This window comes from Eleutherodactylus coqui, chromosome 5, assembly GCF_035609145.1.
Source record: "Eleutherodactylus coqui strain aEleCoq1 chromosome 5, aEleCoq1.hap1, whole genome shotgun sequence".
NCBI lineage: Eukaryota > Metazoa > Chordata > Amphibia > Anura > Eleutherodactylidae > Eleutherodactylus > Eleutherodactylus coqui.
Genome location: NC_089841.1, coordinates 133,267,969 through 133,292,794, shown reverse-complemented (window position 1 = coordinate 133,292,794; position 24,826 = coordinate 133,267,969). Strand labels below are relative to the sequence as shown.

Below are 24,826 nucleotides of genomic sequence, written 5' to 3'. Positions count from 1 at the left end.
TGTAGGCGGTATGTGGGGTGTACTAGCATGTGGTTATGTGTATTCAGTACATTGACGCATGTGTAGGCTGTGTATGTGTTGTGCAGTTGCGTGGTCCTGTTTATGCAGTACGTGTGGTGTGTGTTGTGTGAATATGTCACATTTGTGTGCACACGCAATGCATATTAGCGCATGTGTTTGAGCACGGTGCATATTAGCATGTGTTGTACATATTAGCGTGTTTGCGTGCGATGCATATTAGCACGTGTTTGAGTGCATATTAGCACGTGTTTGTGCGCGCACTTTAGTGTGTGTACATTAACGTGCACATTAGCATGCGTGTTTGTTGACATATTAGCGTGTGTGCGTGTGGAGCGCATATTAGCGTGTGGTTGTGTGTGGCATGTCTATTACGCTAATATGCATGCTCAAACACATGCGCTAATATGCACCGCGCATACGTATCGCACGTGCACACAAATATGTACCATATTCACACATCACACGTACTGCATACACAGGAGCACGCACTTGCACAACACATACACAGCCTACACATGCTTCAACATACTGAATACACACAACCACACGCTAGTACACCACACATACCGCATACACACGACCACAGCACACATACACAGAGAACCAAACGCTTATATGCTCTGGCTACACCATACAGCCTACACACCACATACACACGACCACACATGTACTGTATAAAAACACTAACACAACACATACACGCTAACTACATACACCCATGAGCACATGCTAGCACACCACCACGCAGTAGCCTAACACACATACCCGCACACCACATGCTAACATGCACCATATTCACACAACACACCATGTGTACTGCATACACATGAGCCCCGAGCTCCGATCACTGCCACTGACGGCTCAGGCTTCACTGCTTCACGGGCACATCTCTGTAACTCTATCCTCGTGCACATCCAGCCTTCCCAAACAACCAATCAGGTTGCTGGAGTTGCTGATTAGGGCAGAAGTGGGGTGGAAAAAGTGAATATGCGTCCAGCAGCGATCAATATACACCGACAACACAACGCACCAATCAGAGCACTGGTAAGCAGCCACGCTCCGCCTCTTGATTCCAATTAGCCTATCGTCACTTCCTGCTCTCATTCAGTAGAACGCGTGTGCTGTGATTGACAGGAGCGTGCACCAATCACGTGCGGGCAGCGCTGTGTCATCAGTGTTGTGCTGTCACTGACAATGTAGCACTCGCCGCACACCTGTAAGCAGAGCGTGTGAGTGTAGGAGACCGGTGACGTCATCACTGGCATACACTGGAGCTGCTCCGCGTGACGTGCTGTAGTCCGCTGGGCTCCCCTTGGTGGTCGCCAGTGCCGGGGATACATTGTGTCCTGCTTCAGTATAGAGCTCTGCATCTGCTTCCAGGAACTGTTTACTGGTCCAGGGCAGAGGAGCTAAATTTGGAAGGCTGACATGGGAGGTCTGGGATGTGCTTGGGAGGAGGGCAGGGCTTTGTGTGCCAGTCCTCTGCTTCATGCAGGAAAGGAGGTGCCCATGAATCACCAGACCTCGTATGCTGTTATGTTCCCCTCACTGTCTTGTTGCTAGGAGACTGCGGGATAGTATGTAACGTGTAATGTCACTAGTTCTCAATGAGCCTTGAGATCTGCTCCAGTCGTCTGCAAGCTCCTGGCTGGTGACTACACGAGGAGGAGGAGGAGGCAGCGCTCACATCATCCTCACCGGCAGCTCCCATGTTTACACGCTAGACTCATTCACCGAGGGGCACGCGTCACACCGCCTGGTGTTGGGGTTAGACCGAGAGGATGGCTGAAGGTGAACGATGCTTGACTGTCAGCTCTAGACGACCAGGTAGGGGACTTCACTGCAACCATCGATGTAGCGATTTGTCACACTGTACGATCGCTCAGTCCGGACGATCATCAGATTTGACGAATTTGCATCTGTTGTTTATTTAGTTCAGTTCTTATGTTGTCCTCGGGCTGTAGGTGACATTCTGAAGAACCCTTACTGATCGGTAACTGCACCCCCACTTGTTTGGCTCAGGGGCTCTAGGATTGAAGGATCCATGAATCATATATAAGAATGTATAGCTTTATGTATCCATAGGCTAGAATGGGTCAAACGTAGTTCAAACATGCATACTTGTGGCTACGCTGGACCCCCATGTGTTTAGGAAAGGGGTTCTTGTGGGATGAGAAAGCATAGCCTAACTACACTTGTTTGGCCCAGAAAAAAGTATGGAAACATATCATTTTTTTTAAAAAGATTACAGTCAATGGAAATCTATGGCTATATGTCTCTGTGCGTTTAACGTATACGTTTGCTATCAAATGTTTAACGACAGAAGTGTTTAGCCATAAAATGTCATTAAGAAAAAAGTTTACAGTGGAAAAAAATGTATAATTTACCATAGAAGCGTATGGCTATCCGTTTAATGCATACGTTGTATAAGAGTACAGATATGCTTAAAATGGTGTAGGTTTTTTTTGTTTTTTTTTTATACGTTTACCGTATATGAGAATCCTAATGTGAATTAGCCCCTTAAAGACACATTCCATTATAAAATCAATTAATTAGTGTTTTATCAATAGTATTGCACATATAGCAGTGTATGCTGTAAAGACTCCTAGTGATCAGATGAAATAAGGCCAGTCTCACACGAATAATTCGGATTCGGCATGCGGGAGGCCCCATTGGAATCGGGCTCTGACCGCTGTCGGCGACTCCCGTGTACCTTCTGTTTTTCGTATTGTGGATGATCGCGGACGCTCGCCGTCAGTCATGCGCAGTACAGATAATTTTTTTTTAATTTTAGTTTTCGCATGCCGTCACTAGGCGATGAAGTGGGTACCTGCAAACTTATGCACAATGTCAATTGCGGATGGGCTGCGGGTCGGATGGCTTCCATTAACTTCAATGAAAATAGAACATATTGCGATTTTTTTTTTTTAAGTTCGCTCGTGGAAATCGCAATTGCTATTCACTCATTTGAGCGGACATGCGAATGCTCTATTTTTTAAAATGGGTGCGAAATACCGCGGATCATTCGTGGATTTTGCAATTCAAATCCGGCCGTGTTCAGCCGGCCTTAAACAGTAAGACTGCTTTCATACTGATATACTATGGACACATTTTTGTACCCCTATTATGGACAAGTGTTCCGGCCCGACTGGTCTACTGTCTTAAACTTGCAAATCCTGAATTGTTATGGTACTGAAGTACATATAAATCTTAGGGATTATCATGATGGAGTTCTAATTTGCATGATTAAGCAGATTCTGTTTTTCAACTGTAATACAGGCACAAAAGTGCCCCCATAATATGCTTATGAGAAAGCAACCACGTTTTTAGTTTTTTTTTGTTTTTTTTGTAAGCTTCCTGGTTCTCTACAAAAGAACAAGAAACAAGTGAAAATCCTCATTCATCTGGTTTTACATCAGCATTGGACCAGTCAGTGGTTCCGTCACAGATCCGGCTCAAAATGCCGGAAAAAAAGTGCTTCATGCAGTGTTTTTTCTTCCTTCCAAAGCCGGGTAACTGAGCGGAAACTGAATGGACCCCATTATAGCCAATGAGGTCCGTTCCGTGCTGTTCGGTTCCGTCCTGAGACAGAGCTGTTTGGCATGGGGATTCCCTTTTCCTGCTCCCTGAACCCCGGGCGCAGGTGTGAAGCCTCTTGCAGACGGCCAGGTCGGATCCCGAGCGAGAATTCACGCAGCGGGATACGAGATGAGCCCCTGCAGTAACCTGGAGCTCACCTCCTCCCGGCGTCTCGCTCTACTCCGGCTTTCGCACAGCCGCTCAGACCAGAGCCGGCGCGTCCCTAGTGATGTTTCTGTGCAGGCCTCTGCGAGGCTCGCACAGAAATAGGACATGCCGCGGTTTGTTTACCGCGTGAGTTTGCACGTGGTCAAATCGCGGCTGCCTGCATAGGAGTGCATTATCTAATGCAATCCTATGGCAGCCAGCACGGGTGGGAAATCCGCTGCGGAATTTTCGCCCATGTGCATTTGGCCTTAGATACTGAAGAAACATGAAATCTTGTGTATTTGTTTGGTTTTTGTATTTGTTGTTTTACGTATATCTATTTCTAAATAGCTCTGACTGCTACAAGACCATGAAAAAGAAGATATGAAGAGAAGTAAGCACAGCAGTGGGAACACTTAAACAAGAATCACGCATATCCAGGAGTGACGACGTCCACTAAGGAATACTGCCAAAATTATTCAATGTGTATAGCACAGAGCAGGAAAGATGAGGTTGAAATGGAATCTACTGATAGAGCGTCTCCTGCTGCCATCATGCACCCGAAGCCAGAACAAGCCCCCCAGGAACGAGGCACCAACAAACTGTACCTCATTGCTGCCATACTTACCTGGTTGATAACAGGTACCACCATCTCTAGTCTTAACAAATGGATATTTGCTGTTTATAACTTTAGGTACCCCTTGTTACTGTCATCGCTTCACATGCTCACAGCCATCCTGTTGGACTATCCCATTCTCAGGTTCGGATGGATTCATGTAAACACGGAGGAAGAATTGAACCTGAATACCGGTGCTCGTTTTAAAGTGTTCCTCCTGAGTGTGACGTTCTGTTCTAGCATTGCCTTTGGGAATCTTGGACTGAGTTATGTTCAACTTTCTTTTGCACAAATGATTTATACAACTACCCCCATTTTCACCTTGGCTCTTTCGAAACTTTTCCTGGGCACCAAACACCATATCCTTAAATATACTGCCATGATACCCATATGTCTAGGAGCTTGTTTTAGTATTGTCGGAGAGGTGCAATTTGACCAGACTGGATGCATCTACCTTTTCGCATCAACATTTCTCAGGGGGCTGAAATCCATACAACAGAGTAAGTACCTGCCAACAGTAGATACTGATATGTGCAATGTGTTCTAATGTTCTCATCAGCTCTTGTGCAGCGATATATCTGTATGAAGTATGTTCTAGAACTGCATGCGTTTTGATGATATAGTGGTTGATACTGTTTGTCTCATGTTTACTAAAAAAAACTTGGTCTTGTGTAACTTGATTAGTTTGTGTAGGAAATACTTTGCGTATATGGAACCACACTGTATTAGAAAAACCACAGAGGTAAATAGACAGTATTTCACAAGTTCATGCAGGGACATGGTAGCTGGAAATAAAAAAAAAAAAAAAAGTGTATGGTGTTCCATGTAACACCATATAATGGAGATATTCTTCCTGTTAGTAGTACTGGACATGGAACCATTGTTTTTTCCTCTTGGATTTATACTAAATGGGAAAAATGTTTTATGGAAGTGGAGGCATAAAGATGTATAGTAGGGCCCCATAGACTGCTGCACTATGGCCCTTTAAAACATGGAGGTTGTACAGAGCCATAATATATCTGCGCCCTTGTGCATGAGATAGTGGGAAAGACCACAACTACAATCCACAGGTAGGGCATGTGATGTGGCTGAAAACGTATGTTCCATTCACTCACATGTAACATCTGGCTGTTGCTTTTTTTTTTTAAAATGCACCAGACAAATGTCGGGTTTGAATGCAGATTACCGTAACATTTCAGGTCTACATAGATGGTTATATTAACCCTTTGCAATCCAATTTTGGATTCAGGGTTTCCTAAGGGGCTTTCTCTTTCTGCCATTATACAATGGCGCCATCTGCTGGCTAGAGCCAGTACTGCTTTATAGGACATGCTGGAAAGGCCCCCGACAACAGAGCGGCCAGTAATATACAGTAAGAATACCCTGCCGGACGTTTTCCGACATCAGAGCTGTACAGGCTTCAATCAGAATGTCTTCAGACGTCAGACAGTGGATTGGAAAAGGCTAACATTTTGACTCATGAGTGCTCAAGCAGAGAAGTGTCTTGTCCATTCAGAGGGGGCTCTATGCTAAGTAATAAATCACCAGAATACAGAGAGGTGAAAAATACTTCCAAGTAGTTTTCTGTCTTTGCATTATTAGTTTAGTGCAGAGTGAAGTCAGTGAAGAGTCGTATAGATTAATCATTTATAATTCTCTGCTCTCAGGTAACGTATTGTAAATATAACTTGCTTGACCTTACTGTGCAGAGGTGGCTGAATCGCCACATTATAGCTCACAGTGCTGAATTATCCAGTGGATGGCTTCTTCATACTGATCAGACTAACCAAAGGACCATTAAGATCAATGACTGAAACTTTGAACTGGGTCAAATGGGTATAAGCACCTCAGAATTTTCCAATGTTCTCTTTTAAGATGTATCTATGACATAAAGGAACATAACATCATTTTGATTGGATTTGCCATCTAAATAGGGAGATGTGGAACCAAAAGGCAACATGCAATACATACAAAATAGGAAATACTTCTGAGTATATTACAGCTGACACATTGCTGCTACAGTAACAAGCAAGGTGCTAAATGTGTGGGCTCCCCATGGTAAAATGTGTGCGTGGCAATTGCTGTGTATTGCACAACATTTTGTGCACTTGTAAAGTAAAGGTTGCTGGATACTGCCTGCGCATCGTAATGAGTCATTTGGGTGAAGAGGTGGATAACAAGCTGTCAGGACTTGGAGTACTGTCCAGCAGAGTACCAGAGTGAGATTATTCACCTTTCTGTTTTACGGACTTTTATTCAAGTATACAAAGTGCAAAGTGTTTTGAGGCTCCACTGAGTCTTGGTTGTAGTCTAAGTATGCCCTGTAAAACTGAATGGTAAAACGACCTTCATCTGGTTCTGCACCGAACAGTTCTTTGAGTCCTGACCACTCTATTGCAACTCCAAGATTACCGATGACTCTGATCCAGGTCGTCTAATCTCTTAGACCTTGGGGCCAATAACAACCTTTGCATCTAAGTAGTTATGCAAAGGGAAGTGCTCCCTGTTTCATGCTATTGACACCCCTGCAATGTGATTGCAAGATACCAATTGGTTTTAATGGCAGCTGTTGACGTGATGAAGGTTCCCAGGTCTGCCATTTTAGTATTCCCGTTAATCCCTGATTCTAGGCCTCATAGGATGCCTTGCATAACACACTGCAATGCAGAAGTATTGCAGTATATATCAGCAATCAAGACATTGCATGCTCAAGTACTCTAGTGGGAGTTAAAAAATGTAAAAAGAAAGCTAAATAAAATGTTAAAATGTATCTAAACATAGAGGGGGAAAAAAAGCCTTTCCGGTTAGAAAATGCTTTATCATTACTAATGAGATATAAAAAGTACACGTTTGGTATCACTACAACTGTAATGAAACCTACTATAAAATGAATGCATGATTTATGCTGTAAATTAAAAGAACTAAGAAACCATGCCGAAGTCAATGTTTTTAGGTAGATAGATACCAAAGATACCTACATTCCTAAGCAGTTAAAGGGAATGGGAATGTTCTCAATCCCTGTCTGCAAGTAACCATCTTTAAACCTGTGAGGCAGTGACACCTTAAGTAAACAGTAGTAATAAGTTAAACTTGACTTACAAAAAAAACTATTCAGGTTTTGAGGGGAGGTAAACTTTATAATTAGCCTGCCCTATATTCGCTCTGCTGAGATGTAAAAATAACCTAAGAGCAGGAGACGCGGAGGTGGGTTACTGACATTGAGCTCTGCAAATTAGACTGCGGGAGGGACACAATCCTACAATTACACGCTTACCAGTCTTTGTAGTACATGGCCTAATAACTGAAAATAGGCTAGCAGATTAAAACAAGACTCTAAGGTTTAGAATCCCTATAACCTTGGTTTAACTATTGCATCGCCTTGTGCTTCTACTATCACAACCCTTCATTCTCCCTCTTTCTAAGACTCATTTGCATCGGTTTATGTGTCCGTTACCCGAAGTCATTTTTTTTTCTCACTGGAAGTTTAGTAATCTGTACTTTAAAATCATTCTGTCCTTGCTGTAGTAGAAATCGGCTCTCCATGCACTGCCTACCTGGCGATTGGGTGATAGACTTGCGTTTATACACAGCAGCCAATCAAAGGAGGCAGAGGTGCAAAGGGAGGAGAGAGTAGCAGCCAGAACCAATGATAAGACAGGAGCTGTGTCAACATGTTGTCCTTATCATGAATCCAGAAGTGTCTTCCTGGTCAGCAGAACTGAAGAACCGGGGTTCCGAATCCCTCTCTTGGAATCAAGTCAAGCGGTTGACTCCTTGACATGTTTTCTGTTGTTGTCCTAGAGCCGCCAACCAGGGCAGAATATCTGCACACTTTTTAAGGACACCATTCTCTTGCGTGCCAAATAGGCGTTTGACTTCCCTTTTTAACTCCTCCCTGTGCTTTCGTGAGAAACCTCATCGCAACTCGGTGTTGCCTGCTCCATATTAAAAGTAACCGTACAATACAAGAACAATTAAACCTCCTATTGCTAACGGAAGAGAACGTCACCCCGCTATAGGAGTGTCTCAGTCCACCTCAGACTCCCTGTAGACACTATAAACTATAGTCATTGCTGAGCTCTGTCATTGGCTGCAGCAATCTGTGAGATCCTGTACACAGGCTGCTGTAGCCTGTAAACATTAAGTCATGACGAAGAGACGGGGTTGGACCCAGAGGGGAGCCAGGAGAAGTGAGCATCAGCTTGTTTGTTGTTTTTAACATGGGGGAAACCTTCATAGATAAAAATTAAGTTGGACAATCCCTTTAAAGATGCTCCTTTTTCTAATCTGTTTTTACTTTCTAAATGTGTTTTTTTTTCTTTTCGGATGCAACCATCTTGCCTGAGCTGCTGCAACAGCTGTACCAGGGATCTGCTTACAGAAAGCCAGGAATTGCTCATTGATTTACATAGGAGGACATTGTGGTCATGCTCTATAACAAGTGAAGAGGTCACTTTGCAGGTTCGGAGAGTAGAAGCTCAGCTGTCCACATGTCCATCCTTATATTTGTATGCACACAGCACACTGTTTACAAGTCACCACAAACATTTCTAATAACATATTGAGCATGGATAATTATCTCATTATGGATTCCTTTGAAGCTATTCACGGATATGAGTTCTGATGCATAGTACAGCATGGAGAACAGGAACTTCTCTTACCTTGAGGTAGTCTCATTCTAGTTTCCAAGAAATAATAATTCTGACTTAGTGTACATTGACTGATGGTGACTACCAGGAAAATGTACATATCTACAGTATCCTGCTGACTATGGGTTACAGTCCAAGAGCATGCCTACATGCCTTTTCTCAGCAAGCTGGCCGCAGGGATGTAGATGGGAGGATCTCTGGACAAGGGTTCAAAGTGGTAGAGGGGTAAGACCGGGACAGACTGCATGAATGATCACCATCTTACCTTGTGGGAATGAAAGCCTTTTAATGATACTCAAAGCCTGTTAACCACATAAGAGTCCCTGTGTTTTATGCTAAGTGGGGTAGCCCACAGCTAATTATTAACACAATCACCCATGTTAAACCCAAAACTTTAAATTTCACATTTGTTGTTTTCAAGTCCAAATCTTTGTTAAAAGTCTCTCCAGCCATGCCCAAAAGCCACCGTTTTCTCAAGCCAATGGGTATGTAGACCTGTAGTAATAAATGAGGCTGTCCTGGATTGGACGGCGAATGGCTGTTTACGGGTCTGACAATCACCAACCTGTAACATACGACACCCAGGGGGAAGACTGCAGGGTCGACTTAATTCCAGCTCCCTGGATGCTGCACGTGTGTCAGTTAATAATAATAATCTTTATTTGTATAGCGCCAACATATTCCGCAGCGCTTACATAGACAGGGGGGAATACAGAAAGACAAAATACAAACATTACAGAACCACGGTTACATATAGTAATCAGTTGATTGATACAATAGGGGTGAGGGTCCTGCTCCAACGAGCTTACATACTACAAGTAATGGGGTGATACAGAGGGTAAAGGGGCTGGAGATGTGCACAGTATGGCGAGGTGGAGAGTGAGCGATGCTATACACATAGACATAGACAATGGTCAGACATTTAGCCGTGTGACGGCAGAAACGGTGTGACTGCAGGAGCGGTTTATGATGGCTAGCAGGGATTGCAGTCAGTAGGTCAGGGAGCATGTTATCAGGCGGAGTACAGAGAGGTTTGTTTAGGGAATGCGGTATGCCTCCCTGAAGAGGTGCGTTTTTAGAGCACGCCTGAAGTTCTGCGAGTCCTGGATTGCTCGGGTAGCCTTTGGTAGTGCGTTCCAGAGGACCGGTGCTGCTCTGGAGAAGTCTTGGAGGCGGGAATGAGAAGTTCGAATTAAAGGGGCGCACAGTCTGGTTTTGTTAATAGAGCGGAGAGCCCGGGCTGGTTGATGGATTGAGATGAGGGAGGCGATATAGGGTGGCGCTGTACTGTGGAGGGCTTTGTGGATGAAGGTAGCGAGTTTGAATTGAATTCTGTATTTAACGGGCAGCTAGTGCAGTGACCGGCACAGGACAGAGGCGTCCGAGTAGCGGCTGGACAGGAAGATGAGCCTGGCTGCGGCATTCAGGATGGACTGGAGAGGGTAGAGTCTGGTGCAGGGGAGGCCGATCAGCAACGAGTTGCAGTAATCGAGCCGGGAGTGGATGAGGGCGACAATAAGCGTTTTTAACGTCTCCACAGTGAGAAAAGAGCGGATTCTTGCGATGTTCTTGAGGTGCAGCTGACATGTTCGGGCCAGAGATTGGATGTAGGGGGCAAAAGTTGGAGCCCACATTGTACCCTGCACAGCGTATCACACCCCAACACACCTTGCTGTCATCACTGACCGTTTCTGACAGGTAGGTCAGCCATCTCGGTTTCCACCAGTCTACAAAGTTACCAAACACCTCAGAGTTATGGATCGCTTAGAGTGTTCAAAAATGACTAACATTTTAATGTTTATTCTAAAAAGGATTAACTATGCTTAGATAAAAATATACACAAGATTTACATAAAAGGGTAAAGAGCACACAGATACATACAAACAGTATAAAGCAAAAAGGGATAAAATAAGAGAAAAATACCAATCTATGTTGTTTCTAATAGTCTTGGGCACAGAGTCTACGCAGGGGAAGAGATCTTGTAAAAACTGCTTTTTGATACCGCTCCTTGGTCTGACAGTTTGGGGAGGGAACCCTCTTAGTTTTAAATCCTTCTTAGAACCACACCTCTGCTGGCCTTTTTTTTTACATCATTGATAAGCGTGCTGAGTAGATGCGTAGATCATCTAGATGGAACCCTCGATTTAACATTTTAGCCATATTTCCCCAGAAGGCGCCCCAGTAGGGAAGTTATGGCTGCTATGTTTCATATCATAAATCCACCTATGCGTGGATACAAAATATGATATGTAACAGATTGGCTACACATATAGGCAATTCTGTTGGTTCTAGGGTGATACGCAGCAGCGGGAGTAACTGAATCAGATCTGTGGTACCCTCATAGTTCTGGAAATATAACCACTGTTGAGCTGGGACCTTCAGATGAACCATAATCCCCATTATAAATTTCATTTTTCAGTTTTGAAGGACAAATGGTAGGGAAATAGTGGTAATTGACACCCCTTGTCCCTTTGTTAACGTCACAAAAGTCTTCTTTGCTGGTCCCAGAAACATGTTACATCAAAAGACAACTCTCTTGCAGGTGTAAACAGAGGGCAGAATTTATATTGATGAGTTCAACCCAGCTTTCCCTAGACCAGAACAGTAGCAGATTGACACAGAAAGCTGGGTGACAATTTATCAGTATCCCTATATCACAGAGGCCAATTGTAAATTTTCCTATATAATGTGGAAAGCCATTTAATAATGTAACATTATTGATTTGCATTTGCTCTGTCATAATATTATATAGCATAATAGAGATGCATCACTTCATGCCACCTGTCCTGCCCCCGAGGGATTATATTGGCATCTGTGAATCATCTGTCTGGTGTGTCAAGTGTCTTCCTTATAAACTAGACTTACTAGAGTTTCTAGACAATAGAATGAGTTATGAACTGGCATAACGTAAGGGTGTTAGGTTAAAACAGTGCCAGCAGTAAAAACATATTGAGCAATCGGATGATAGTTGACAGATTTGTAATTTTCCATTTAACGCCTGTCTATAATATTACATAGCCAGATGGAGACCAAAAATGTGCCCTTTTTGCCTCCATCAGGCTGATATATTTTACTATACTGAAAAAAGTTCTGGAAGAACATAGTAGACTACCCTATTCCATACAACTGTAAAGAAAAACATTTAACAGCTGTCTTAAAGGGGTTGTCCCGCGAAACAAAGTTGGGGTATACACTTCTGTATGGCCATATTAATGCACTTTGTAATGTAGATTGTGCATTAATTATGAGCCATACAGAAGTTATTCACTTACCTGTTCCATTGCTAGCGTCCTCGTCTCCATGGTGCCGTCTAATTTTCAGCGTCTAATCGCCCGATTAGACACGCTTGCGCAGTCCGGTCTTCTTTCTTCTGAATGGGGCCGCTCGTGCCGGAGAGCTGCTCCTCGTAGCTCCGCCCCGTCACGTGTGCCGATTCCAGCCAATCAGGAGGCTGGAATCGGCAATGGACCGCACAGAAGACCTGCGGTCCACCGAGGGTGAAGATCCCGGCGGCCATCTTCGCAAGGTAAGTAACAAGTCACCGGAGCGCGGGGATTCAGGTAAGCACTATCCGTTTTTTTTTTTTAAACCCCTGCATCGGGTTTGTCTCGCGCCGAACGGGGGGGGCTATTGAAAAAAAAACCCCGTTTCGGCGCGGGACAACCCCTTTAATGACCTATGGGTGACAGATGCCAAAATATAGCATCAGTTACAGGCCGCCACTAAGCATATACGTTCGTTGAGAAGTTCCTGTGACATAGTCTGGTTATAACTGGAGCTTTCACTATGCTGCTACAGTACAAGTGACGGTTCTATATCTATAACCTGCAGCTGCACATCTGATTTCATATTCTCCCCTCGTGTACTGTGAGAGTAGAGGGGTTGTGTAAGGGTAGCTCTATGGAGTAGTTATCGGATGGTGTACGGACTAGAACCCTCCTTTCCCACGCCATAGACGTCTCACCCAGCCAACCAGAAACCAACTGTGTACTGACAGGAGGCATTCACCCCGAAACAGCTGTCTGTGCATGGTTATCTTTCCTCTCTGGAGAAGACTCTGGCTTTGCCTTATATTCCCAGTCATATTGCAGAGCCTGTTTAAAAGGCTGGACACTGATTTGTAGGAAAGTTGCCTTCTAATAGGTGGCGCCTGCTGAGTCATTGTAACCTCTCGCATTTACATGCATAATAAGGTCCTAAACAGGTAGTTACCAGCTATATAGTTATATTGGCCACTTACCTAAAGTGTAGTTATTATAAAGCTTCAATTCAGGAGGCTCGCACAGGAATAGGACATGCCGTGATTTGTTTACCGCACAAGTTTTCACACGGTCAAATCGTGGCTGTCTGCATAGGATTGCATTATCTAATGCAATCCTATGGCAGCGGACACAGGTGGTAATTCTGCGGGAAATCCCGTCGCAAAACTTCCGCCTGTGTGCATTTGGCCTAAATCTTGAAAAGTCCCATGCATTATTCTGCTTTTCATTACACTTTCCAGCACTTGTACTGCCTGAGAAATTCTTATAAATCAACACTTTATGTACAATGGTAGCAATAATCTGCCAAGTAAAAGGTTTACACACTCCTGTAATATATTCTATTCTAGGTTTTTATAGGCAGTTTTTTTTATTACCATAGACCTGTAGAGTGACACAAGCTAATTTAAGGGAACACTTAAATCGCACATCAGACCTTGATCTCCATCATCTCCAGACTCCTTCACTTCTGTCACATGTGCAACGCGTGACCCTGCTGTCATCCGTAAAGAGAACAGAGCGTCAAGGGCGCACCTGACAATGTTGATGTTCGTTGTCCCTTGGGAGTCGTGCTGCGCTGTGAGCACAGATCCCACTACAGGACATTGGTCCTCGTACCACCGTCATGGAGTTTGTTTCTGACAGTTTGGACATAAATATACAGACCAGCAGCCCAGTAAAGGTCATTCTGTAGCGCTCTGGCAGTGCTCCCACTGTTCCTCTTCACAAAAAAAAAAATAAAAAAATCAGATACCGGTTTTGACATTGGGTTGATGCCCTTTTATGGCCCTCTCCAGCTTTTCCTGTGTAACAGCTCTATCCTGGTATCTGCTCCATGCTCTTGATACTGTGCTGGGAGTCACAGAACAGGACTACCTGTGCAACCTGATTAGGCTGCAGCTACCGCCTCATGCTGCCAGTAGTGACAAGGGCACTTGCAAAATAGCAAAACTAGAGAATGATCCGTCAGGAAGGATAAGGAAAGAGTAATTGTCTGTGGTCACCTGCAAAAACATTCCCTTTTTGGGGGGGTGTCTTGCCTTTGCATCTCCAGTACCCATGTTTACAAATGCTTTATCTTTCTAACAGGACTGTTCTGTCCGTGCAGCGCACTACAGCATCGCACCCACGTGGATGCAAGATGGTGTTCTACTAAAACCACAGGCCAATTACACCACTGCAGGCAAAGATAGAAGGAAACCTGCTTCTTAATAATCAGGAAAAATGGGGCACCCCTGTCTAAAAGCAGGGTAGGTGCCCTAATAAGGACGGCCCAATGTCTGCATCTGGGACCTAGCTATCCTTGATTAGGAACCTGCAGAGATGCACAAAACACAGGGCACAACACTGCTCACACACACAGAACACAACTGTTCATACAGCATATGTCTGGCCACCTGACAGACATACAAAACAAGTCGCTGTTCACACCTACACACCAGGTAATGCATACCACACAGAACAGGAACCCTACCAAGAACTCGCATGCATACAGATGGCACACTGTAGCTAGTCCAAGTGTCCTCACACTAAGGGGAAAGAGAGTCAACCACTGTGCTGACATAAAGGGAACAGTGTCAGGAATCGCCCAGCTGACCATTCATGACATCAGACGTTTAGCAGCCGCACTTGTCAAAGGGGAGGGGATAGGGGGTCTGCATAACATGCAGATAGGGAATATAGGTGTCTGGGCCGTCTTCAGGGAAGGCGAGAGAGACACTACATACTATGGCCGATGGAATTCTGGGGTACGCCGCACCCTGCCGTCTGAATGGTTGAGAAAAAGCAAGACTTTATCATGACTTGGGCTTTCTCTTGTTCATGCGATTTTCATGCGCAATGTAGGCGGCTGAGAATTGCAATGCCCAAGTGAAAGAGGCCTAAGGGTGCTATTACACGGAGTGTTTCCCCCCTGCAAAATGCAAGCAGACCTATGTTGATTGCAGCTAGCACCTGGACTCAATCACTAGGATGAGTCCAGGTGCCGTCCCTAATCAGTGTTCTTCTAACTGTGATGTGTAGGGGAGAAGCTCTGCCATGTAATAGCACCCTTAGTGACTTGGGGTTATACTGTGATGCTCAAAGGTGCTAAGACTCCCGCTGATCATTCAAATGAGGGGGCTGCAGCACTCACCTGACTGCTGTACCCCTTCAGCTGTCTTTGCTGCTTATTGGCTCATTTTGGCAGCTGAAGACAGATGCATAGATTTCTATAGACATCTCAGCACTCAGACCTTCGCTGAGCTACATTTTTGACCTGTTGCTCTGACATGTCAAGTGTTTTTAAATGTTCCCTTATTTTTTGAGCAGTGTGTGTGTGTGTGTGTGTGTGTGTGTGTATGTATGTATGTATATATAATAAAAGTCACAACATAATCTTTATTGAAGTATTGTAATCGCTTATGAATAGAGATGAGCGAGCGTACTCGGATAAGCACTACTCGCTCGAGTAATTTGCTTTATCCGAGTATCGCTGTGCGCGTCCCTGAAGATTCGGGTGCCGGCACGGAGCGGGGAGAGCGGGGAGGAACGGAGGTAAGATCTTTCTCTCCCTCTCTCCCGCCCGCTCTCCCCTGCTCCCCGCTGCGACTCACCTGTCAGCCGCAGCGGCACCCGAATCTTTAGACCCGAGCACAGCGATACTCGGATAAAGCAAATTACTCGAGCGAGTAGTGCTTATCCGAGTACGCTCGCTCATCTCTACTTATGAACCTATGGGTATGTCACTATAACTTTTTGCTACCAACCGTGGCATATTAGACACGACTTATGCTGTAGATATTGCAGAATTTTGCATATTACTGCGCTCTCTGTGTAATCCCAGTGCGTTGACATCTTTGTCACAATAGGCAAGTATATTAGATGCAATTAGCGCAGTGCAACAGTATGGTATATTCAGCTATATCTTCCTTCTTTTGTCTGTGAAATCGAAATGGCATCTGAATAGTCACCATACCGTAGTAAGCGGAATTTTCATCAGGCTGTAAAGTAAAGCATTATGTCCTGTAATAGTCACCAGATGTCTGACTTAGTAATTTCTGTGATTTACTGGAAAGGTTGATCACTCCCATCATTTAGTAGTAAGTACAGTATTTTGGTTTGTGTTCAGTAGCTAAGAGACGAAGGGGAAGTCAAAATACTATGACACATCGCTATAAAACAACCACATAGCTATACATATTTCCAGCAAGTAAGGCGTAAACGTCCAAATACTTCACTGTACATACTGCGTGTAATATTTATGTGTCATTTCTGGATCAAAGTAAAATGATTTTGTTACATACAAATCTTACATGATAAGCAAAATTACAATGTACTTCCATTACAGCACTAGAGAGTAAAGGGTTTGCTGTTCAAACTTTGATTCTATCTAAAAGAGACGCGTATCGGGGGATAATTTTATGTGGTTTTTAAGTAGCATTTAGGCCGGTTTCACATCTGCGTTGGAACCTCTAGTCGGAGGATCTGGCTCAAAATACTGGAAGAAAAAAACGTTGCATGTAGCACTTTTTCTCGGCTGAGTGGAAACCGAATGGATCCCATTATAGTCAGTGGGGTCTGTTCATTCCTGAATGGAGTAGGAAAGCGAAACCCCAAGCACAGGTGTGAAACCACCATTTTTAGCAAGGTCGGGAGTGGATCCTACATAGAATAAAATAGTAATAACCAACTTTTCTGCAGTTTATAAGTATTTTTTTTATATCATATTACTGCATAGTGTATCACATAAATATTACACTTCCCAGAATACAAATTGCCAAAGCAATCTCTACATGTATAATGAACAAGGAGGGTAGTGAATGATTATTACTGTAGTATGAAGGAAACAGGCTACCGGAAAGCCGGGGTCCCGCTGCAATAGAGGGAATTGGCGAGAACACTGATCCCTGCCATTAACGTTTTACACACCGCAATCCATGTTGATCATGGTATGTACCCGGTTTCCCTGAAAATAAGACTTACCCTAAAAATAAGCCCTAGCAGACTTTTGCTGGATTTTTGAGGATTCAGAATGGTTTTTCAGGATTTTTGACGAGTTTTTGAACTATAAGCCCTACTGCAAAATTAAGCCATAGTTACAGTTAATAAAGTAAATTTGAAGAGTGTCCAGGCAGCTATACATGTAAAAATGTGAAATCTTTTGGAGCAAAAATTAATATGACACTGTCTTATTTTCGGGGAACCAGGGTATAAAATCAACAAAGCCCCTGTGTGATGTCATCAGCCCTCCATCATGAAATCGTGGAGGGCCAATGGATTGCCATGGCAAACAGAGGTCTAATAGTGGCATCTGGTTTTGCCATTGCTTCCAATGTAAGTGAATAGCAAAAACACACTCCAGTACAGAAATACTGCAGTGTATTAGCTGAGCGATCCTAAGATCGCAGGTTCAAGTCCCATAAAGGGGGACTTTTTTGGCACACTTTGTCTGTTTTTTTGTTTAAAGAGTACTTACACTTTCAGTTTTTTTTTGACATTTCATAAAAATATTTCAAAAGTATCCTTCAGTGGGAGTTCCGCTGCTGAGACCCCTGCTGATCGCTAGTCTGAGGGGGCTGTAGCACTCACTTGACAGCTGAAGATGTCCCGCATGGAATTCTATAGAGAGTGTGATATACCTCTATGAGTCTATCTACAGCTGCCAGAAGCCGCTAAAAACCAGAGAAGATAGCCAAGGGGCGCAGTTCTCAGATCAGCAGGGGTCTCAGCAGCGGAACCCCCCTTTGATTAATACTTTTATGTCTCTATGACATGTCAAAACTTAGCTGAAAGCACAGCTACTCTTTAAAATTAATTAAAAAGCCATATGTTTGGTATTTCTACATCTGTAACCATCCATACAATAAATTGAAAACATGTTTTATCTCACATGGCAAATGCCATTTAAAAGAATGCAAAAAAAAAAGAGCAAAAATCCATTTATTTGTCTATTTCGCCTCCCTAAAAATGCAATAAAAGTGATTGAAAAAGTCGTATGTACCCCAAAATGGTACCAATAAAAACTACATCACAAAAATAGGACAGGCTTTTAGCCACTGGAGAAAAAAAAGTGAAGATTCTTATTGAATAACTGCAGGCAGAGATTTTATGCACTATATTGTAAAATTGTAGAATTTTCTATTTAGCAAAGAACAACCTTTTATGTGCCGAAACCAGAATACCTCTTTAATATGCCATTTTTCTATGTTCACTGCATATGCAAGTGATAGCTTTGAGCTTTAGTCATTTGAAGAAAGTTTTGTACTTCTACCGATTTTCATCATTTCTTATAATAAACATGTCCTTGTTCTGATTTTAGGTTTGCTTCTCAAAGATGAAAACCTCCATTCTGTGACCCTGCTGTACCTGATGTCCATCCCCAGTTTCTGTATCCTGCTGCTTGCTGCAGTGCTGCTCGAGAGGGAGGTGGTCTGGGAGATCCCACCTGACTGCGATGATAGACTTTGGCTCTTCATCCTTCTCAGCTGCTTGGGATCTGTCCTGTACAACCTTGCAGGCTTCTGTGTCATCACACTTACATCTGCTGTCACCATCCATGTACTAGGCAACCTAAATGTGATTGGGAACCTTGTCCTGTCGAGGGTGGTCTTTGGAAGCCATTTGACATTTCTCAGTTACACGGGCATTGGTCTTACTTTGGCTGGGATGTTTATGTACCATAACTGTGACTTCATAGCTGGATACATCGGCTCCAGACGTCCTCTTCATGCCACAGAAAAGACGTGTTAAGTCTGACTAGGTCCCTCCTGCCTCGAACTTACGTACTAAACAGTTTAGACACGTGAAGAAAAGTGTCAAGAAATAAAATCCAATGTCAATCCGGCATCTAAACAGTAGATTTTATCGGGGCATCTAGAGGGCACCATTGACTGAATGTTTCTTTCAAGAAACGACCTATTAATGTAATTTTAGCTCCTTATTTTAGTTCACTCTGGTTCTTCAGAGGGATAATATATTTTCTTATCTGTATGTCATACAATAGTGTTCATTACTGAACACCATGTTAGGATACCTGGACAACAGCCAAAAACATCAGCCAGCTGATTTTCTCATTTTCTGGTTGAAATAGATTGACCTGTCTTTTTTCAGAGGTACTAGTAAATATGACAGAGGTAACTGCTACTTACTAAATCTAGTACACAGTATATCTTAACCATAGGGTGCCATATACTATCAGACTTTTATAAATGGGAAACTGCAGCAAAAAGAAGAGCGTTCCGCAATCTTCTTAGAATGCCACTGTCATCAAATGCTTTAAAAATGAGCACGTATGAGTGTTTATCTGATAGATACCTTTATTTAAAGGTTGTGCCCACCTTTTGCAGCTACTTAGTTATCTCTTCAATACATCCAAAATTAAAAAAGTAACTTTAATGAAGAGTATTTGCAAAGTTATCCTGTCATGTTGTGTCTACAGCTGCTATGGACATCTAAGTCCTTTGAGTAGTGATGAGTGAACCTTTGAAAAGTTTAGTTTGGCTGGTTCATTGAGCTATAGAAGCCCTGTATAACACTCTTAGGTCACCTTATGAGCTGTGTAAAGGCATAGTTAATAAGGGAGAAGGAGAAAGGAGGAAAAAGGAAGGAACAGGACTCTTTGTCCTTTCTTTTTCCTTCCCTTTAATTTTTTCTCCTTCTTTTTCCTTCTTCGGCCAAGACACACCGCCTGAGGTTCAGGCTCTCATTGAACAGAAATGAGCAAAGTTCGACCTGAAACAGGGTTCTACTATTTCAGTTTACTCAATACTACTCTTGATGCTAACAGGCTACGAACCCTGTACAATGTGATCATTCAGTCTTACTTCTTTTTGTCTGTTTCCTATTTTTTTTTCTAGTGTATTATAAATAATAAAGATATTATGCAATTTTAGCAAGAAGTAGGGAAGAGATTGCAGGCAAGTATGGCTGCAGGATTAAATAATTGTTTGTAGTCTGTTACCATGGAGATACATCATTCTGCTAAAAAGCTGCAGTAACAAAACAAATTGCATAATTTTTCAAGCACTGCAGCAATGTAATTATTTTTCATGAAGGCGTATGTAATCTTTAAAGGGGGTTGTCTAAGAGTTGAAGAATTTAAACTGATTGCAGGAAATAAAACTAAAAATATGTTTTAAATCTCCTGACAGTCACTGGCTTCAATGATGATTCTAGAAAGTATGACAAAAGAGGCCAGTGATTAGCTGTAGAGGTCATATGATGGTATATCACCACTCCAGGAAAATAAAGACTGACAGAGACCACCAAAGCATCTGCAATGAAACAGTGGCAGATTTAACAGATACCGGCAAGAAAAAAAAAGAAGAGCCCAGCAAGAAAACCCAAAACTATATAAAAGAAATATACTCCCTGCAGCTGTTTCTGCAGTCCGGCACTGCAGCATCTGACAGGTGAAGTTACCTGGTCAGCAGGCCTGGTGACGTCCAGTAAACCTGTCTCGTAGAGTCTAATGTAGAAGCCTCGAGGCAGGTTTGCCGGATGTTACTGATGATATCCATGCCGGGCTCTTATTGGCGGTCACATGTGTAAACAACCCGCATCATGGCTACAGCCAATGTAAACTGATACCGAAGCGATGGGGGGAAGCAGCGCACAGCAGGGGGTATGTGTTTTTTATTGTACACACCTCTACCCCACCCCTTCCCCACTGCCACCAACGCCTTTTAAGAATTTTTAATCCGTACTATGTGCAAAAAAATTAATACATTTATTAAGCGAGGATATAGAGTATTCTGTATTTGCTTATTACACAACATTTGGCTTATACACACTTTTTTTTTCTTGCTGCCTTTTGTTTACTATAGGTGTGCACCCATTGCTGTTTATATACTTTACAGTAGCGTCAGCCAAATCCGTTTCCGAGTTGGATGTAACAGGCAACTAATGTTTGTTCACTTTTTTTTAATTTTACATTTCCTACAGCTGAAAAAAAAAATAGTGCAGCATGCCATGCGCTGGTGGAATACAAGGGTTTTTGAGAGGCGGTGAGCGGACCATATTGTTATTCTTTATTTCCTGCGGCTAGTTTGATTTCTTCAGCTCTCGGACAACTCTTTTAAAGTGCTATTGTTTTTTGAGGGTGGCTCTATAATGAATTTTATTAGTTCATGCTGTTTGCTAAATAGCGGCCAAAATATATTTGGATTGTTGCCTTAAAGCGGACGGTGACCATGACTCAATCAGACAGCCGGCGGTATTATTCCATATCAAAGAATGTCCATCAATTCCAGCAGCGGAAGATGTTTGCTGGTCCCTTAGATACAGCTGGGACTTCAGGCAGTATAAAAGAGGCCTGGGGATGGGGAGAAAGTGTCTTTTTGTCCCCCTGCCAAAGTTCTTCTGTAATATAACTAGCCCTCTCTCCATCACACTGCACTAATAGCACATGTACAAGCACAATGTACAATCTATATACTCTTATTCTACTAGCAGTAAAGTGCAGAATGGATACATGCACAGGAAAGGTAACAATGGCAGTATGGATTAGAAATCATCTTTTTCTTTTGCAGATGTTAGTGACCCAAAAGTCACATTATTTATAGACCTTTTATGTCAGCTGCAGTCTATATCCAATATTTTGTATATACATAAAAGCTATTTCTATGTAATCCCATTTGAGATATTGTATGTTGTTCCGAATATATCAGCACAAGAAACCCGCCACATGTTACTGTCATTGTCTGATGTTCTGGCCTTATGTTATTTTGTCATCTAGGCGCAAACCTTTATGAACTGTGATTATTCTTGATAGGAAAATGCAATGATATATTTTGTTAAAGCATTCTGTTGTAATTGAAGTTTCTGTGGAATAGTTTTCTCCTATTGGTATTATTGTATTTAACACTGTGGTTTATTGTAAATCTCCAATTGACTGTTAATTAGTAAAATGTTTTAATTATTTTCCACAGACACGCCTAATAAATATATGTCTATTATTTAAGACATCTCACATCTGAAACAGTGTGACAGTTATGGGGTCTCGTAGGGACCTTTCGCACAGAATAGGCCGCACCTCAATCCGTGGCAAATTCTGCACCAAAATCCACAGGCTACCTGCAGTATTTTTGATGCAGAACTGAAAATTGCTTGAAACCTGCCTGCAATTTTGCATCAAAATCCGCAGTTGGACCTGAGGATTTGACTGCATCATGATTCCTAATTCTGTCCCATGTCAAAAGTCCCTAAAACTATGGAAATTCTAGCATTATGTGCAAATTCCTCAATTAAGTAGGAAAAAGGTTGTTTTAAGATTTTGTCCTGCCTGCAAACATGATTATCAGTTCTATACTGTTTTAGTTAGTATACAGTACGAGGATATTCTACACTTTGTTAGATCAATTAGTATCATAAGCACAACCCTAGTTCATATACCCTATAAGGATATATGGGGATTTATAGACTGAGGTCCAACACTTTGACGTCCTATTAGTGATGAGCAATTAGTGGAATTATCACTTTGTGTCGGTATTGGGCTGATTTTTATTATAATCCTGAATTGGGTCAGTCTCTTCAGACTCCCATTAAAGTCAATGGGAGTAAAACATCAGGATCACCAATTTGCCCTCCAGGAGGTCCCCAGTGCGGCCAAAGTGCACCCAATTGCATCGTAATACAGCCATACACTTGGAGAACACTGTGCGCCTCCCAAAAATTGGTAACAAGTGTACAATGGTGCAGGGGGCAATCGTAGCACACAGGTGTCACTGAAAACAAAAGAAGGCCCACATCGGCTCTCTTGGATCGAACATCGCACCAAGGAAGATAGCAGCTGTGGTTCTTGTTTTAAAAGCAATATTGTACATTTTACAAGAACAGATTTCGGCAGGTGAATCCAACATTCAAGCACAAGCCTACTCCAAGGAACAGCTGTGGAGCTAAAAAAATATAAAAAAACTATATATATATATATATATATACACTCGCCTCTCCACTGCTGTCGGGGCTCAGGTGCATCTAGCCTCTTGATCTTCGGCAGTGTAGTGAAGTTCTTTCAGCAGGCGGGGATTTAAAATCCCTGCATGCTGAAAGGGCTGTATCTGATTGGCTGATCACTCAGCCAATCACAGGCAGCGCTTGCCCATTCATTTTCATATAAGCAGTCATAGAGAGCACCTGTGTGGGTGTGGCAGGAAAGAAGGTAAAAGCTTTGGTTCCTGCCACACTCAGGGGGTTGTGGGGTTCCTCAATGCTGGAGTAGACTGACCTCTCAGGGATGAGGACCTGTGAGATCCCAGGGGGGAGCTTATGTGTTTGCTGCCATGAAACGGTTCTTGAGAAAACGTCTGATTCACATATTGTTGATTTCTTCTCTGTGTATTTGAAAATACATGGACTTGCTTTTATTTTCACCACAAACTGACCTGTGTGGCTTTTCTGAGTGCTGCCAACCAGAATAGAAGATGATGATTCTGAGCGAGTGACAATCCCCCAGATAGTCACAGGGGAAAACAAAAATTAAAACAAAAACAGTCAACCATGTTCATCTGATGAAGATATTCACTTTGGTTTGCCTTTGATGTCACATTATTGATATGTCATACTATATTAATAAATATTTATTTGTATGTTGTTCTTCTTTTAAATTGATATTATATATAAAACAAAATGTTCATACATGGTTGAATAAGGGCTCATCACATCTTAGGACGTCACTAAACAGTGTTGTAGAGACCTCCATTGATTATAATGGGGTCCGTTCGATTCCTGGCCAGCAGTCTAGCATTTTGCTGGAATTTCCAGAATAGTTTGCTGCGCTATTTCTTCTTGTTTTCTAGCAGAAATCTGCAATGTAGGTTCTGAAGGAAAGCTTCAACACTGATGCGAATGAGACATAACTTGATTTCAATGGGCAATTAAGTTTAAAATGTACTATTTTTATGCACAATATGCAGGAAAAAGGAAAATAGAGCATGCTGCGTATTTTGGGGGGCAAACTAAATGCACAGGCAAAATACGGATATGTGAACAAACCCATTGAAATTACTGCGCATTACGTGCATACATATTTTGTGCATAATATGCTGCATAAATATGTTTCTGTGAATCTAGCCTTAATGTTGAGGGCTGGTGATGCATGTGTTTTCAATTGTTTTTACTCCAAAAAAGTGCATTTCCGTACATTAATAAAAATAAATATATATTAAAATGTGGCATGCGTACTGGCTGCAAACAACTCCCCATTTTGTACTAAATGCATATTTTTCTTGCAGTTTTCTGAATGATATATATACACATATATACACACACACATCCTGGGATTTGCCGCGGCAAATTCGCCTCTATGTGTACCCAGCCTAAGGATCACTGTATTTATATAAGATAATGATTGTATTAATCAAAGATGAAGAGTGAGAACTGGGAGAGCAGAGCGTCTCCTTTATCTGGGCTTCTGTCCCTCTGTACATTATGTACATCCCCCAACATGTCCTTCATCACATGCCATGAAGCCATGTAAGAAGAGAAGCCGATCAGTTCTTTTAGTGTCTGGTATCTGCAGGTGCAGAACAGGTATAGTCAGATGTCATGGCTTCTTTATATACCACAGACACGACAGT

At 42.6% G+C, this 24,826-nt stretch overlaps 1 protein-coding gene across 1 annotated transcript; it reads left to right on the top strand.

Annotated features, from left to right (window-relative positions):
* The first annotated feature begins 1,217 nt into the window (after positions 1-1,217).
* On the top strand, positions 1,218-22,221 carry SLC35E4 (solute carrier family 35 member E4). The gene is made up of 3 exons (XM_066603183.1): positions 1,218-1,848; positions 4,099-4,863; positions 18,571-22,221. The coding sequence occupies exons 2-3, from the start codon at positions 4,230-4,232 to the stop codon at positions 18,999-19,001; spliced, it is 1,065 nt and encodes a 354-aa protein (XP_066459280.1). The 5' UTR covers positions 1,218-1,848; positions 4,099-4,229; the 3' UTR covers positions 19,002-22,221.
* The last annotated feature ends 2,605 nt before the right edge of the window (positions 22,222-24,826 follow it).